A 15,309-nucleotide genomic window follows, 5' to 3' on the forward strand; every position below is an offset into this window, starting at 1 on the left:
AGGGAGCAAACACCGCAGAGTTCAGGCCCATTTGTTTCTCTCCTGTTCAGAGAGGGCATGGTGTCCGGAATTCGTGGTTCCCAGGGGAGGGAGGCGCAGAGAACCTGGCTCTGTTCCCAAGCGTGAATGCTGCTGACCAGCCCTCAGGCAGGGACAGAGGCAGTCAGGAGAATTTTCTGGAGGCAGGGACTCTAGGCCTGACATGGCCTCTGAGAGTGCACTCTGGAGCCTGGTTCAGAAACCTCTCTTGGGGAACCAGGTCCTACAGGAGAAAGAGGAGGCCCCGAGAGAGCCTGGGATACAGGTTGCCACGTCCTGGGGTGGAGAGGCTGCCTCCACCACCAGTGTTCCTTGGGGCTTACAGATCTTGAGAAATATTCATGCCATGTCCTAGGCATGGGGCCAGGAGAGAGTCATTATGTTCGATTCACCAGTTTCTAACAGAGCCTACTGTGTGCCCAGCAAGGTGCTAGGGACAGATGGGTATGGCCGACAAATGACACCCTGGAGATCATAATTCATGGAGTGTCCATGTGATAGACACAGAATGGGTACTCTGGGAAGCCAAGAGAGAGAGGTCAAGGTGAGCCTCATGAGGACGTGGGCTTGGACTAGACTTCAAAAGACAGGCCGAATTTGAATAGGTGGAGTGGCATTTCCCTACCAAACATTGTCATTCAAAGCATGGAGCCCTGGCGCTTGAAGGCAGATTGGCAGGAGTCTCTCTGTGCCTGGAGTTGCCCCCTCCCCCAGCAGCGCCTGCCTGCAGGGAGTTCTCCTTTTCAGCTCTAGAAGAGGAACTGGGGCTGCCCCTTGGACACAGACCCAGAAGAACAGCCCTCACCAGCTGTCCTCCAGAAAATATTCCTTCTGCCTGAAGAGGGCTTCCGTGATTTTGCCAAATGCCCCCTGCAGACGGCTGTCCGGTCTCCTGGCCTCCTGTCTCCTTGGCTCTGAGCTGGCACCGCAGGAGGGAAAGTGTCCATCGTGGACAGGCGGCCTCACGACTCATCTGTGTCTTCCCCCGCCCTATCCAGTCCCTTTACTCCTCAGGGCCCCTCTGCTGTTGGCCAGCTCTGGCCTTACCGTAGGGTTTCATGGCTTTTGAATTGGAGGGGGTTCTGGGCTGGGCTTAGGAGCCTGGGACAGGTGGCCATTTCTAGAAGGAAACACTTCTGTTTTCCAGTTATTCATGAAAAAGGCTGAGTAGTTCTCTTCTCTTGGGGAGCAGAGTGCAGGACACAGGATGGAGCAGTAGGAGAAAAGGGGTACCAACTATGGGGTTCTCAGGCTGTGCATTCCATCACTTCAGGGCTCCCACCAGATCTGACATGACCTCCAGGCCATGACCGGGCCCTTCCCGCACTGTGGATGCCTCTGTGGGCTCAGCTCCCCTCCTCCAAGCCTGCTTCTCCCTCGCCCTCGCCCTCGCCCTCCTGGCATCTTCAGCATGGTCTCTACAGGCCTCACCAGCCATGCCGTCCCACCTCCAGCCCCACCTCACCTCCCAGCCGCCTTCTCTCTCTTTGGTCCGGGAACCTGGGCCCAGGGAAGAGTGTATCTGAGCACATGGTGGGGGCTGAGGACTTCGTTGGGTGAACTGGGGCTGCCTCAGGTTCCCACTGTGGACTGAGCTCCTTCCTTCAGCTGTCTGAGTTGCTTAGTAGATCAGATGAGGAAGAGGAGCTGAAGATTGCGTTCATCCAGCATGAGAATTTGAGGAAAGGAAGGGGGTGGAGTCTTCTGTTTTGGTTGAACACGCTGGCGGAGGGGCCGGGACCTGGAGGGCTCTAGCTGGAGGGGGCCTCCTGGAGCGGCAGGGTGTCTGCCTGGCTCGGCCCTTTGCCTCCCCACAGCCCCTTGACTCCATCTCTCTTCTCTCTACAGATGGGACCCAGGTGACCCCGGGTGCCCACTGCCCCAGCCCCCCCCGCACAGGTAAGCGTCAGTCCTGAGGGAGACGGTGGTGGGAGGTGGAAGGTGAGGATAGAAAGGACCTGAGAAGGGAGAGGGAGCTGAGTGGTGGTTGGGCCAGGGAGCTGGGTGGTCCTCCAAGGAGGCAGGAGGTTGGGGTCCCGGGGCAGAGGGCGAAGCAGGGGTTTCATGGGAAAGGGGTGAGGAGTGGAGCTAAGGAGGCAACCCTGGATCCCGGCTGGCCCCAGTGCTAGGAAGCATGACAGGAAGAGGAAAGGCAGGATGCTCTTCTTGTCTTGCTGGATGCAGTGAAACAGGAAGGCAAGTAGGAAGCTAATGTTTATACTCAGGCCCCTGCCTCAGAAGGCTCATGCTCTTGACTGTTGACTCTTTCAGTGCAAGGTGGGCACGGCAGCCCGTGCAGGATCGGAGGTGCCTTGTGCTGCTTGGGAGGGAGGGGAAGGACTGCTCCTCCTGCTTCTCTCACCTTCCTTGTCTCCAGCTCTGGCCAGGACAGGCCTGTGGCCTGGGGCTGGGGCTGCATGCAGGCTGCCTCTCCTTAACTTCAGCCAATATCCACTGAGGGCCTATTTGGTACATACCCGATGCTTAATAGGTACCCGTGGCAGGGAGAAATGCAGGCCCGACTTCCGCATTGCTTCCATCCTGGCTGCCCAAGAGCTTATAGGCAGGTTGAGGAGATAGGACACATGAATAAAAAGAAAAATTGTAGTATATTACAATATGCGGCCAGTGCCAAACGAGGGGACAGCTGATTAATATGTTCATCCATTCATTCAGAACACATTATATTCATCACCTCTTATTATTTAATCTTCATAGATGTGCAATTTTCTAAAAATTAAATACGGAAATTAGAAAAAAAAACATTAATGAACCCCGTCTCTGTGCCAGGGCACCTTCGTAGGCATTTTGGGGGAGATACAGAGGTGTATTCATTGCTTTGGCTGGTATTTATTGGGTGCTTGTCATGTGGTAGGTACTGTTTTAGGTGCTGGATAGGGAACAATAAACAAAAACAAGTCCCTGCCCTGGAGCTTAACTCAGAGGCGGTCCCTGCCCACGCAATATTTATAGGGCACGGAACTGTCAACGTGATCGAAATCCATGGGGCGCTGGGCTGGGTCCGGGAAAGAGCAAAGACTCTCACTGGGCTTGGAAGAAAGGGTAGGATCTGGAAAAGTAGAATTGATCCCTGGCCAGTGTGGCTCGGTTGGAGTGTCATCCAGTATATCAAAAAGTCACAGATTCAATTCCAGGTCCGGGCACGTGCCTACATTGCAGGTTTGGTTCCCCGTGGGGAGGCACATACCAGCCGCAACCGAGCGATGTTTCTCTCTCACACTGATGTTTCTCTCCCTCTCTTCCCCTCTTTCTAATCAATAAGCACGTCCTTGGGTGAAGATTAAAAAAAAGAAAAAGGGGGGAAAAAAGAATTGAGGAGTGAGGACAGTACCGAGAGGGGGACATCGTGAGCAAAACCGAGGACAAAAGGCTTGTGGGCCGTGACAGGATGGGGGCTGATGGCTGTGATGGAAGGGCTGTGTTCAGTGTGGGAGGCAAAGGTGAGAGGGGCTGGGTTAGCGCCAGACCGTTCAGACCTCCAGATGCTAACTCGCTCTGGGAGCCGTTCCCACATTCCCCAGAAGCCTTTTGCTCTGGAGGCCATGGTGGCGCTGGGAGTGAGGAATGGGGCTGTTTACAGCCTGTGTGTGGCTGAAGCCGCTAGCTGCGAGTCCAGCGGCCTGCCTTGGCTTCCTCCAGGTCCCTCTGGCATCATTAGGGGAGTCACCCCAGGAAGCCAGGACACCAATGTCGAGGGATTGAGACTCTTCCTGGGGCCACAGTGTGTTGGCATTGGAAGCCTAGACTCAACCAGCATGACTCTGGGTTCCCTGGATAGATACATAAACAAGGGGTCGGGAATCGAAACTGTGAATTGCTTGCTATGGGCCACGTCTGGGTATACAGCTGTCCCCTCTGGTCTCCTGATATCATCTGGAGAGTTGTGTGAGCACCCCCTTGCTCTGCTCTTCTCGTCTCCATTTCACAGTGTGAGAATGTTCGAGCAGGTGCCCCTTGGTGACGGCCTGCTGTAGGCCCTTCCTCTTTGCCCAGTGAGAAACCCCCAGACAACTCCCTGAAAGGTGAGGGGGAAATGCAGCTGGAGCACTGGCCTCGGCAGGTTCTCAATCTGCCCTGAGCAGGGAAGCCTTCACCTGAGCCTCAGTTTCCTCATTTGGGACAACAGAATAGTAACAAGTATTTCCCAGGGCATATGTGGATGCTGAGGTAAGAGGGTTTTGAGGCCACACGTACACATGTTTTACAGATGCTAAGATAATGACTAGTAATGGTTGAGTTAGGCCTGGTCAGGAGGTCGGTTTCCTGACCGCCCGGCTGGTGCGTTGCCATAGTGCCTTCCAGTTCCCCCCAGCCTCAGGCCCTGAGGACAGACTGGGGCTGTCCTAATGGGGGTTGCTCAGCACTGCATGAGCTGAAGGAGGCCTCTCCAGAAAGGTTTCAGTGCTTGCGTGCTCCGTCTGAGGGCACCTGCTCCCACCTCCACCCGCCTCCCCTTCTCTGGGAGTAACTCCGGCTGCCCAGCTCAGCCTGGCCTAGCTGGCTGTGCTGGTGGAGAACCTGGTCCAGCAGCTAGTTATAAATAGCCCCTGCACCCACAGCCTTGCCAGGGTGCTCCTGGCGTGGGTGCAGAGGACACTTGAGAAGAGGCAACTGAGCTGAGCCCTCACCACTGCAGGCCCAGAGCTGGCGTGAGGGCGCCCGAGAGAAGGCTCCCTGGGCACGTGGGCTGTGCAGGCCTGGGGTGGTGGCCAGCGCCTGGCTGTAGGTTTGAAGCTGCGCTTCTTTATCCTATGGCCTGGGATAGAGTAGGGAGTGTGGTGGCTGAGAGGGCCAGTGAGGCCCTTTGGGATTGAAGGCTGAATAAAAGGGGACTCTACCAGTATGATCTCTCTGAACACAGCACACTGGGGGCCACTGGGCCAAACCCTCATTCCAGCAGGACAGAAGGGAAAGACAGGGCAGGGCTCAGAATGTACCGCCAAAGGGCTCTCAGCCCATCTCTAAATCCCTACAGCCCTAGCCTTCTGCCTGGAAAGGCAACATATTTAGGACTGTGGTGAGGATGAGGTGAGGAAAAGGCCCCTAGAGCACGTTTTGTCGTTTTGAGTCAAGTGAGCCTGAAGGAGGCGGATGAGGTTGTAGCCATGCACCTACAGACAAACTTCCCTGCTGACCATGTTCCCTCTGCATCCTCAGGCTGCCCCAGGCCCCGTGCAGACACGCCAGACTCTCAGCCCCAGCCCATGGACCTGCGGGTGGGCCAGCGGCCCCCGGTGGAGCCCCCACCGGAGCCCGCACTGCTGGCCCTGCAGCACCCCCAGCACCTGCACCACCACCTCTTCCTGGCAGGCCTGCAGCCACAGCGCTCGGTGGAGCCCATGAGGGTAAAGATAGAGCTCTCTGCACACGAGGCAGCCTTGAGCTCAGCCCCCAGACCTCCTCCCTCCCTTTAGCCTCCCCCCAGACCCTTGGCTCAGTCCTCAACTCCTTGCTCCTTCCTGGGCGGCCGGCCCTGCCCACAGCTCCCAATGGACACGCCGATGCCCGAGCTGTCGGTGGGGCAACAGGAACAAGAGCTGCGGCAGCTTCTCAATAAGGACAAGAGCAAGCGAAGTAAGGATGGAAGCCGCCCCCGCCCGGTGTCCATGGCTCACCCACCTGCGCTTGTAAAGCCTGGGGTGGGACTGACGCTTAGGTTTCCCTCTGCGTGACGGGCTCTGCCTGTGAATGTCAGTGGGGGTGGGAGTGGTGGGGGGGCGGGTCTGGGGTGGGCCTCGGACTTGGCCCTTGCCTGAGGAATCCCTGGGACACCTTGTACTGGGGATGTGGACAGGGCCATGGGCAGAGACTGTGCCGGGAGGCCACCTGTCCGCCCACCCAAAACCCAGTCATGGTTTTCTGCCCCTGCAAGGTGCTGTGGCCAGCAGCGTAGTCAAGCAGAAGCTGGCAGAGGTGATTCTGAAGAAACAGCAGGCAGCCTTAGAGAGAACGGTCCATCCCAGTAGCCCCAGCATTCCCTACAGGTAACCCCCTCTCCCACCTGCCCCCTCGTGTGCCTGCCGTGCTCTCTCCTCCCTACACGTCTTCCTGTGAGCGCTCCTGTACCCCTTCTCTTCCTCCCAGCTGCCCACCACCTGACCTGTACACCTCGCCTCCCTTAGTAGTGCCTGTTCCAGTCCCCTTTCCCAACTCACACCTGCCCTCTTCTCTCCTTCCACTCTCTCTCCCCCTCTGCAACCTGAGGCTCTTTCTCCTTGTGCACACCACCCCTCCCTCCCAACACTGGCTTCCTTTTGCCACATAAGTCCCGTCTGTTTTTGTGTCTCCCGTAAGCACAAAAATATCCTGGTTCCTAGAGCAGGTTCCTCCCACTAGAGACAGTCCCCAGTGTGTCTGGGACCCTGGCTTCTCTGTCTAGGCAGGAGGCCTGCATGTGGGCTGCTGGTCGGATGGGTGGCCCGATGCTGCCACCCGGAGATGGCCCCTGTTCCTGCCGGTCCCACACTGCCTACCCTGCTGGCGGCCCCCTCCCCTGGCCGGTCCATGGCCATGCTCAGAAAGGGGCCCCCGAGGAGTGAGGTGGCGGCCAGGCCGCTGGACATCCCCGCCCCTCTGAAGCAGCCTTGGCACTCACCCCACAGAACTCTCGAGCCCTTGGAGACGGAAGGAGCTGCCCGCTCCATGCTCAGCACCTTCCTGCCTCCTGTTCCCAGCCTGCCCAGTGACCCCCCGGAACACTTCCCTCTGCGTAAGACAGGTGAGTGGGACAGGCAGGCAGGGGACGCGCCCCTGAGGAGTTAAGGGGGTGGGCCGTGAACATGGGATGGCTGGGAGGAAAGGCTAACGGGCAAAGGTGAGGAGGGTGGGTGTGGGGCTGAGTAACGCTGGTGCTCCCACAGTCTCTGAGCCCAACCTGAAGCTGCGCTACAAGCCCAAGAAGTCCCTGGAGCGGAGGAAGAATCCACTGCTCAGAAAGGAGAGTGCCCCGCCCAGCCTCCGGCGGCGCCCTGCGGAGACCCTCGGAGGTGAGGACCAGCAGTGTGGGTGAGGAAGACTGCTCTTGTCCTTTTGGATCAGGTCCCACCAAGAGGCATCCCTTCCTCGGGTTACCGTGGGTGGTTGTACAGGGTGTGTCCTACACGCTTGCCAGGGGATGAGTTGGAGCTGAAAGGCAGGCCCTGCTCTGTTGGTTAAGCTGACTTCTGCCCAGAAAAGGTGCCTTAAAAAAGTGTCCAAAGGCTAGTGGTGGCCTGCCTTCTTCCTGCCCTTCCGGGAGGAAAGCAGGAAGCAGAGGCCGCCCTCCTGGCTACCGGCTGCTGCCTGGTCTCTGACTGAGCCTCCCTCTCTCCCCAACCCTCAGACTCCTCCCCCAGTAGTAGCAGCACACCTGCGTCAGGGTGCAGCTCTCCCAACGACAGCGAGCACGGGCCCAACCCCATCCTGGGCTCCGAGGTAAGGCCTTGCTGGCTGGACTCTCCAGAGGCGGTTCTGAGGCTCAGCCTCCCTCTCAGCAAATGGCCCTGACCAGGCTGGGGCTGCTGGGTCTGGCAGCCCCACCCGAGCCTCCTGGGTGTTCTGGGGAAGGTGCGCCCAGGGGTGAAGGTCTGGGACCAGTGACCCCTGCCCTGCTCCCCATGGCAGGCGCTCTTGGGCCAGCGGCTGCGGCTGCGGCGGCAGGAGAGCTCCCTGGCCCCGTTCGCCTTGCCGACAGAGTCCTTGCTGCCCACAATCACGCTGGGGCTGCCTGCCCCTGCCAGGGTGAGTGGCTGAGGTGCCCTCCCCCATGCCAAGCTCCCTGGTTTCCTTCATTCCCTTCTCCTGCTGCCTCACCCCATCACCTGCACTGTTCTCTCTGCTGGAACCTGCTCCCCTGTGATTCCTTCCCACCTCTCCCCTAGGCTGATGGTGACCGCAGGACCCACCCAACTCTGGGCCCTCGGGGGCCGGTCCTAGGGAGCCCCCATGCTCCCCTCTTCCTGCCCCACGGCCTGGAGCCTGAGGCTGGGGGCACCTTGCCCTCTCGCCTGCAGCCCATTCTCCTCCTGGATCCCTCAGTCTCTCACACCCCCCTGCTGACTGGTGAGTCCCACTGCTTCTCCAGGGGAGGGGCCGGATCCCTGCACCCTGGTAGGGTCCAAGCTTGGGACAGGTCCTAGTCTTCCTGTCCCCTCTGCTGCCCCCTCATCTTTCTGTGCGTCTCCCTGCTGAGTCCCTGCCCCCCACCCATGCCCTTGCTTCTTTCCATTCTTCCCTATGGTTCCCTCCTTATGCCCCTCCCACCACGTTCTTTCCAGTGCCCGGGCTTGGGCCCCTGCCCTTCCACTTTGCCCAGTCCTTACTGACCACCGAGCGGCTCTCCGGGTCAGGCCTCCATCGGCCGCTGAGCCGGACCCGCTCAGAGCCTTTGCCCCCAAGTGCCACCGCCCCCCCATCACTGGGCCCCCTGCAGCCCCGCCTGGAGCGGCTCAAACCTCACGTGCAGCTGATCAAGGTGAGGGGAACTGGGCAGGGGAGGTGGTGAGGGGTTGCTTAACTGGGCCCATGGGGGCTGAAAGAAGAAGGGAGGCTTTGGAACGGCAGGGACCTGGAGGGCCAGGGTGAGGCTGTGTTCGCCGGGGGCCGAGAGCTGCATGGCCACTGGAGTCTCAGCCACCTAGCCCACCACGTCCCACCCCGCACCCCACACTCCAGCACGGCTTCTCAGCGGGCCTCTTCCCTCCTCAGAGGCCAGCCAAGCCGAGTGAGAAGCCCCGACTGCGGCAGATCCCCTCGGCGGAGGACCTGGAGACGGATGGTGGGGGCGCGGGGCCCCTGGGGGATGACAGCCTGGAGCACAGGGAGCTGAGCCACGGGCAGCATGAAGCTAGAGGCCCCGTTCCTCTCCAGCAGCACCAGCAGGTACGGCAGTGCCCACGTGCCCCCTCGGAAGGTGTAGTCAGGAGGTGCTGGGGCCTGGCACAGGCGGAACGGAGGGAGATAGGATATTAGTGTAGGGACCGGCTCTGAGACCGTGGTTGTCCTGCCAGAGCCACACTGAGGTGCGGAAACACGTGCACGCACGCGTGCACCCGTGCACACACACACAGGCGCAGGTACACTCAGGGTGAAGCTGTCCCTTGTCCAGCAGTGGGGCCAGCCTTTCGTGGGGCCAGACACACTTCTACCCTAGGGCTTCTCCCTGGGACCAGTTGTACTGATTCCAGGAAGGTGGCTAGGGCAGGAAGTAGGGCAGAGCAGGCTCAAGTGCTTCAACCAGAGCACCCTCACCCTGTGAGTCAAGCCTGGGGTAAGAGTTTCCTAGGGCTGCTGTAACAAGTACTGCGCACTGGGGGGCTTAAACAACATTCATTGCCCCCGGGAGGCTGAAAGTCTGAAATCAAGATGTTGGCAGGGTTGGCTCCTTCTGAGAGCTGTGAGGGAAGGAGATGTTCCGGGTCTTCCTCCTTAGCTTTTAGACGGCTGTCTTCTCCATGTGGTTTCACGCTGTCTTCCTTCTGTCTATGCCTGTGTCCAAATTTCTCCCCTTTATAAGGTAAGAGTCATATTAGTTGAAGGCTCCCTCTAATGACCTCATGTTAACTCGATTACCTCTGTACAGACCCTGGCTCCACTTAAGGTCACGTTCCGAGGTACTGGGGGTTAGGATTTCCTTCATAAATATGAAGTGGGCCCATAAGACGTGGTGACAGTCCCCAGATATGCAGTGGCTCATGCAGATCCCCATGTCCTTGGGCAGTTGCCCAGCCCTTGGAGATGAGATCCTGGTCCGAGCTGGGCCTGCGCTCCCTCACCTGGAATCCTGAGGGCCCAGGGAGCTCTGGGGGATTGGGGTGGTCAGTCTAGGATGCAGACCTTTGGGGGGCTGGTAGGGTAGGGAGCTTGGAGTCAAAGGCCAGAGCCTGGCTGGGAGGCAAGACTAGAGGCATCCTGGAATCTCTCCAGGAAGGGGGCCTGTGTGGAGGTTTCTGACACTTTGGGCAGAAGCACAGGGAGCAGGATTCTGAGAACCTGGAGACTGAGACCCCTTGTATCTGCCAGGTGTTCCTCTGGGAGCCACAGCGACTGGCCGGGCGGCTCCCCCGGGTAGGCACTGGAGACTCCTTGCTGCTCCCCCTGGCCCAGGGCGCCCACCGGCCCCTGTCTAGGACTCAGTCATCCCCAGCCGCGCCTGCCTCACTGCCGACCCCCGAGCCCGCCAGCCAGGCCCGTGTTCTGCCCAGCTCAGAGGCCCCTGCCAGGACCCTGCCCTTCACCACAGGTAAGGCCTGGATTAGAGTGGGCAGAAGGGAGGGGGCGGGATGCACAGACACGTGGGCACCAGAGCATGTCTGTGCGATGCTTCACTCAGGACGTCTTTTGAGGCCAGAGAGTACTTTCTTGGTCTCATTAGATCCACACAGTGTCCCTGAAGCAGGGGGTGGTTCTCATTTTGCACCTGAGAAGACCAGGCTCAGGAAATCTGAGGTGGCAAGCTTGTGGTCAAATAGCAAGCTGGCAGCCAGGCCAAGCTAAGGGTTGTCAGGATCTCCTGACAGCTGGTTCAGGCCTTTCGAAAATGGTATTCATTGTTTTTGCTCTGCTTGTAAAAAGAGCTCAAAAGAATTTTTAGAAGTTTTGAAAACTGTAGAAAAGCATAAAGATAGAATAAAAATCGCCAATTAATATCCCACCATCCCGAGGAAACCACTCTTTATTTTTTTAAAGATTTTATTTATTTGTTTTCAGAGAGAGGGAAAGGGAGGAAGAAAAAAGGGAGAGAAACATCGATGTGAGAGAAACACATCAATTGGCTACTCTTGCACACCCCCAGCCAGGGGACCTGGCCCACCACCCAGGCATGTGCCCTGGCTGAGAACTGAACTGGAAGCCTTTTGGTTCACAGGCGGGCGCTCAATCCACCGAGCCACGCCAGCCAGGGCCAGAGGCAACCACTCTTAAGTGCTGATATATTCTGTCTGCTTTGTTCTGGCCATATGTACACATACAAATGCCACATATACCATATACACATTGTACCCTGGTTTCATTCAGTTAGCGTATTACGAACACTTCATGATATAATTAATCTTTAGAAGTGAGATTTTTACAGTATTTCATCATAGTATTTTATTTTTACTTAAAGGTTTCTTACTAGTTGGGCAGTTCGTTGCTCATTTTTCCTTATTTGAATTTCCTTGTACATAAATCTTCCCTCACCCCTGGGGTTGTCTTCTGAAGGTCACTCTTAAGCAGTGGCATCCTGGGGTCAAATGGCTTGAGCATTTTGAAGGTCCCTGATGTCCCGAGACTTGCTGAAAGTGACCGTCCCACTGGCAGTGTACAGGGTCCTCTTCTAGGCGTCCTGCTGAAACAGTCGCTTCCCTAAAACTGCATCTGTCTTGTCACATGGCCCAGTGTCACTGTGGGCTTCCCAGCTCCCAGTTTGGGGGTTTCTGACGAATTCTTTCTCCTCTTGCTCCCCCTCAGTAGCCTTATCTGAGTCAAGACAGCCAGTGTGAGAGCCCATCAGGCCTCCTTTTGTTAGGCTTGCAGTTCTTGAGGTCATGGTAGAGGCGTTGGTCACATGAGGCGTGCCCGTGTGTCAGCAAGGCCGTGGCCATGTAGCAGTCGTGTTGGCTGGGGCTGTGTTGGTGTTTGTGTGAGGTAGTGAGGCTGCCTGGTAAGCAGCTGCGGGCGTGAGTTGATGTGAAGGGCCAAGGTTCAGGATGGGGTAAGGGGTGTGTGCGCCAGGCCTGCTTCCGGTGGGAGGTATGGGGCTGACACTGGGGATGCCCTGGGGCCCTGGCTCTGACCCCTGCCTCTGCCAGGGCTGGTCTATGACTCGGTCATGCTGAAGCATCAGTGCTCCTGCGGAGACAACAGCAGGCACCCAGAGCACGCGGGCCGCATCCAGAGCATCTGGTCCCGGCTGCAGGAGCGGGGACTCCGAAGTCAGTGTGAGGTGAGGAGGCGGGGTGGGGGTTACAGGATTGAGGCAGTGAGAGTAATGGAAGGGAAGGGGGTAGAGGCCCTGGAGCCAGCATGAGATGAAGGGACTGGCCAGCTGGTGGTAATGGCGGGGACGGGGGCAAGCAGGGCCTCAGGAGCTCTGTGGGCCCTTCCTCAGTGTCTCCGGGGCCGGAAGGCCTCCCTGGAGGAGCTGCAGTCGGTGCACTCCGAGCGGCACGTGCTCCTCTATGGCACCAACCCGCTCAGCCGCCTCAAACTGGACAACGGGAAGCTGGCAGGTAGGGGCCCAAATAGCGCCGGGGGCCCCTGTACCTCCCCTGGCTCACCTAGCCCACCCAACCCATCTCTCATCTCATCTCTGCCCAGTCTGTCTCTCCCGCGCTCTCAACACCCCCACGCCACCCCCTGTCCCTCTGCTGCCCGCCCCTACCTTGCCTGCGCACCTGCCCCAGACCCCTTTTCGGGGCCTCCCTGCTTCCCGGCCAGGCCAGAGGCCACGAGGATTCAGCTCACACACACTGGGCCTCTCCCTACAGGGCTCCTGGCACAGCGGATGTTTGTGATGCTGCCCTGTGGTGGGGTTGGGGTAAGTGTGCCCGGGGGTCTTGAGCGGGCATTGCACGGGCTCTCAGATCTCCTCGTTTCCACTACCCCAGGCTCAGGCCCAGGCCCAGGCCCTGCCTGCTTGTTCTTGTGGTTCTGCCAGACCCAGCGGGCAAGGGGCTTTCCCATAATGCCCCTCTGCTGGCTAGGTGCTCCTTGTGGACAGGTGTGTCCTCAGTCCCCCAGTGTCACCTGAGTGTGGAGCCCTGTGCCTCACACTTAGACTGTGCTTGGTAAATGTTCAGTTAGTTCGAAGAGTAGGGCCCACATCATTTCCCTTACAAGACCCCAGGCCCCGGGGGTTGGGACCGGCCGTTCCACTGGAGCGAGCCTCCAGGCAGAGCCAGGGCTGCCTGGGCTGGGACTGTGGGGGTGCCTCCCGTGTCCTTGGGGACCCAGGCGCTTCCCTCCCACCCACCAACTTTCCCCCCTCTCTCCTTACCCTGCCTGGGGGGCTTCCTGCCCCCCTAGCAGTGCTCTCTTTGCCTCAAAAGGTCCCTGCAGCGGTTTCCCAGCCAGGTGTGTGGAGGCAGGGGATGGAGGCCTAGTCCTGAAGGGAAATGGGAGCTGTAGCTGGGGGGACTGTTGGGAGCTAGTCAGCGCCCTATTCACAACTTCCCATTTCTTGCCACTTTCTGATTTTTCCAACTGTTTTTGCTTCTGTTTTCTCTTCCCTCCTCTCCCTCTCTGTCTCTCTCTTTCTCTCTCTTTCTCCAGCCTCTTGAGACTCTCTCTGCCTTCCTCGCCTCTCTTGGTCCGCCTCGCCCTCCCCATCTCCCCATCATGCCCCCCGGCCCCTCCCTAGCCTTGAGGCCCAGGGACTGGGTTTGGGGGGCCTCCCAGCCTGGGCTAGGGGCCCTGAGTGGAAGACAGTGGTGCAGACGGCCCCTCGAGCTCCGACCGTCCCGCAGGGCCTGAGCAGAGCCAGCTGGGGCTTAAAACCCGCTCCTGGCCCAAACCCCAAGTCCCGCCCAGGTAACGCCATGCCCCCTCCTCTGACCGGGGAGGCAGGCGCGATGCCGCCCGCACAGTGCTGGCCAAATACGGGCTGGTGATGTGGACTGAAGCTGGGAAGGAGACGTCATGCTGGGACTGGGGGATACAGGAGGCCTTGCCTTTGGGCGGTGGGGCACTGGGGAGGCAGCGCTGTCTGCCCAGCTCCCTGCCCCTGGGGTCCTGGCCATGGGGTGGGCACCACCCATGGGCCCTGGCTCCTGTGGGAAGCCTTGGATGATGCGGGCCCTGACTCTGGCTCCCACAGGTGGACACTGACACCATCTGGAATGAGCTGCACTCTTCCAATGCAGCCCGTTGGGCCGCCGGCAGCGTGACCGACCTGGCCTTCAAAGTGGCTTCCCACGAGCTGAAGGTAGGAGATCTGGGCTGAAGGCAGGCAAGCCATGGAAGAAGTAGCAGGATGGGGTGGCAGGGAAGGCCAGACCCGGAATCCCAACTATCTCCTTCCCCTGGGATAGCACCACAGTGTTTTGGAAGGGAAATCGAGAGTTCTGGGAACCAGAACGAGCACTGAACCAGGCTCAGGTTACTTGGTGGAGAGCCCAGCCACTGTGATCCAGGACCTTGGATCACTACGAGATGCAGAGTCGCAGTCATGCAGGATCATTTAACACAGACCCAGTGTGTGACCATAGGCAATGTGCAGAGCATCCCCGGACCTCCGAGCACTGGCCAATAGGTCCTTTGCCGTGCTGAAGTTTTATAGGCCGAGTTGGTGCTCTGGGCTGGGCACCTCACAGGGGCTTGTCCTGAGGTCCACCCCTCCCCCCATGGCTTAGGAGCTCAGCCCAAGGAGGGCCCGGGGCCCTCAGTGTCATTGCCCCTTGGCGGGCCTTTTCAGTTAAGGGAGCAACCCTGGGCTTAAACTCCTGGCTCCACCTTTTACAACCAGGCAACTCGGCACAAGTTGCTTACCTTGCCTAAACTTCAGATTTTGCACGTCTGTGAACTAGATGGAGATGTTGTGAGGATTAGATAACATTTACCTCAAGAGATGTATTTAAGATGAAATCCAGTGTTTATAAAGTGCTTAGCACAGTGCCAGGCACATAGTTTTGCCTCAACAAACAGCTGTTGTTATTACAAAGTGCTAACAGCCAGGGCACGCTAGGGCAGGGGGTTTTGTGTCCACGTCCAGCCGGAGAGCAGAGGATGCTCGGCCTGGGGGGTGAGTGCTGGGGCGCTTCAGAGCCATCCTGGCCGCAGTCAGCTGTTTCCCTATGACTTCTCCTCTGGGGAGGAGCCTGGGGCTGGGGACAGGTTCATGGAGATGAGGTCAGAGGGCTGGCTGTTTGGTTGATAAGCCTTCTTTCCATTTCAGAACGGTTTTGCTGTGGTTCGGCCCCCAGGACACCATGCGGACCATTCCACAGCCATGTAAGGCCCGGAGGAGGCTTAGGTTGGGGGAGCCTTCTGGGGCTGGGCCAGGCCAGGAGCGAGTGGAGAGAGGAGGCTGGAGAGGTGGAGGCACGGGAGAGAATGGGCTGTCAGGACCTCTTTTCCCTCCTCCCAGGGGCTTCTGCTTCTTCAACTCGGTGGCCATTGCCTGCCGGCAGCTGCAACAACAGGGCAAGGCCAGCCGGATCCTCATTGTGGACTGGGTAGGTGTCGGAGCCCAGGCCCTGCCGACCTGAGAGCCCTGGGGACAGAGCCCTGAGCCTGGTGTCAGGAGATGTCGATTCATGTCCTAGTTCTGCATAGGCCTCCTGAGCCTCAGTT

General features: G+C 58.7%; 1 protein-coding gene across 1 annotated transcript in view; it reads left to right on the forward strand.

The window, feature by feature from the left end:
* The window catches only part of HDAC7 (histone deacetylase 7), a 35,133-nt gene that overhangs the window by 13,815 nt on the left and 6,009 nt on the right, over positions 1-15,309 (forward strand). Inside the window, exons 2-19 of the mRNA XM_054591184.1 lie at positions 1,888-1,938; positions 5,218-5,405; positions 5,544-5,634; positions 5,933-6,044; positions 6,663-6,778; positions 6,921-7,046; positions 7,382-7,473; positions 7,663-7,779; positions 7,920-8,100; positions 8,316-8,512; positions 8,746-8,919; positions 10,060-10,279; positions 11,829-11,962; positions 12,128-12,248; positions 12,507-12,556; positions 13,835-13,942; positions 14,912-14,967; positions 15,104-15,191. Coding sequence (XP_054447159.1) covers positions 1,888-1,938; positions 5,218-5,405; positions 5,544-5,634; positions 5,933-6,044; positions 6,663-6,778; positions 6,921-7,046; positions 7,382-7,473; positions 7,663-7,779; positions 7,920-8,100; positions 8,316-8,512; positions 8,746-8,919; positions 10,060-10,279; positions 11,829-11,962; positions 12,128-12,248; positions 12,507-12,556; positions 13,835-13,942; positions 14,912-14,967; positions 15,104-15,191 — 2,222 coding nt within the window. The remainder of the gene's footprint in view (positions 1-1,887; positions 1,939-5,217; positions 5,406-5,543; positions 5,635-5,932; positions 6,045-6,662; positions 6,779-6,920; positions 7,047-7,381; positions 7,474-7,662; positions 7,780-7,919; positions 8,101-8,315; positions 8,513-8,745; positions 8,920-10,059; positions 10,280-11,828; positions 11,963-12,127; positions 12,249-12,506; positions 12,557-13,834; positions 13,943-14,911; positions 14,968-15,103; positions 15,192-15,309) is intronic.

The sequence above is a fragment of the Pteronotus mesoamericanus genome, unplaced genomic scaffold (genome assembly GCF_021234165.1).
Source record: "Pteronotus mesoamericanus isolate MK-2021 breed Mesoamerican mustached bat unplaced genomic scaffold, CSHL_Meso_final scaffold_21, whole genome shotgun sequence".
Classification (NCBI taxonomy): Eukaryota; Metazoa; Chordata; class Mammalia; order Chiroptera; family Mormoopidae; genus Pteronotus; species Pteronotus mesoamericanus.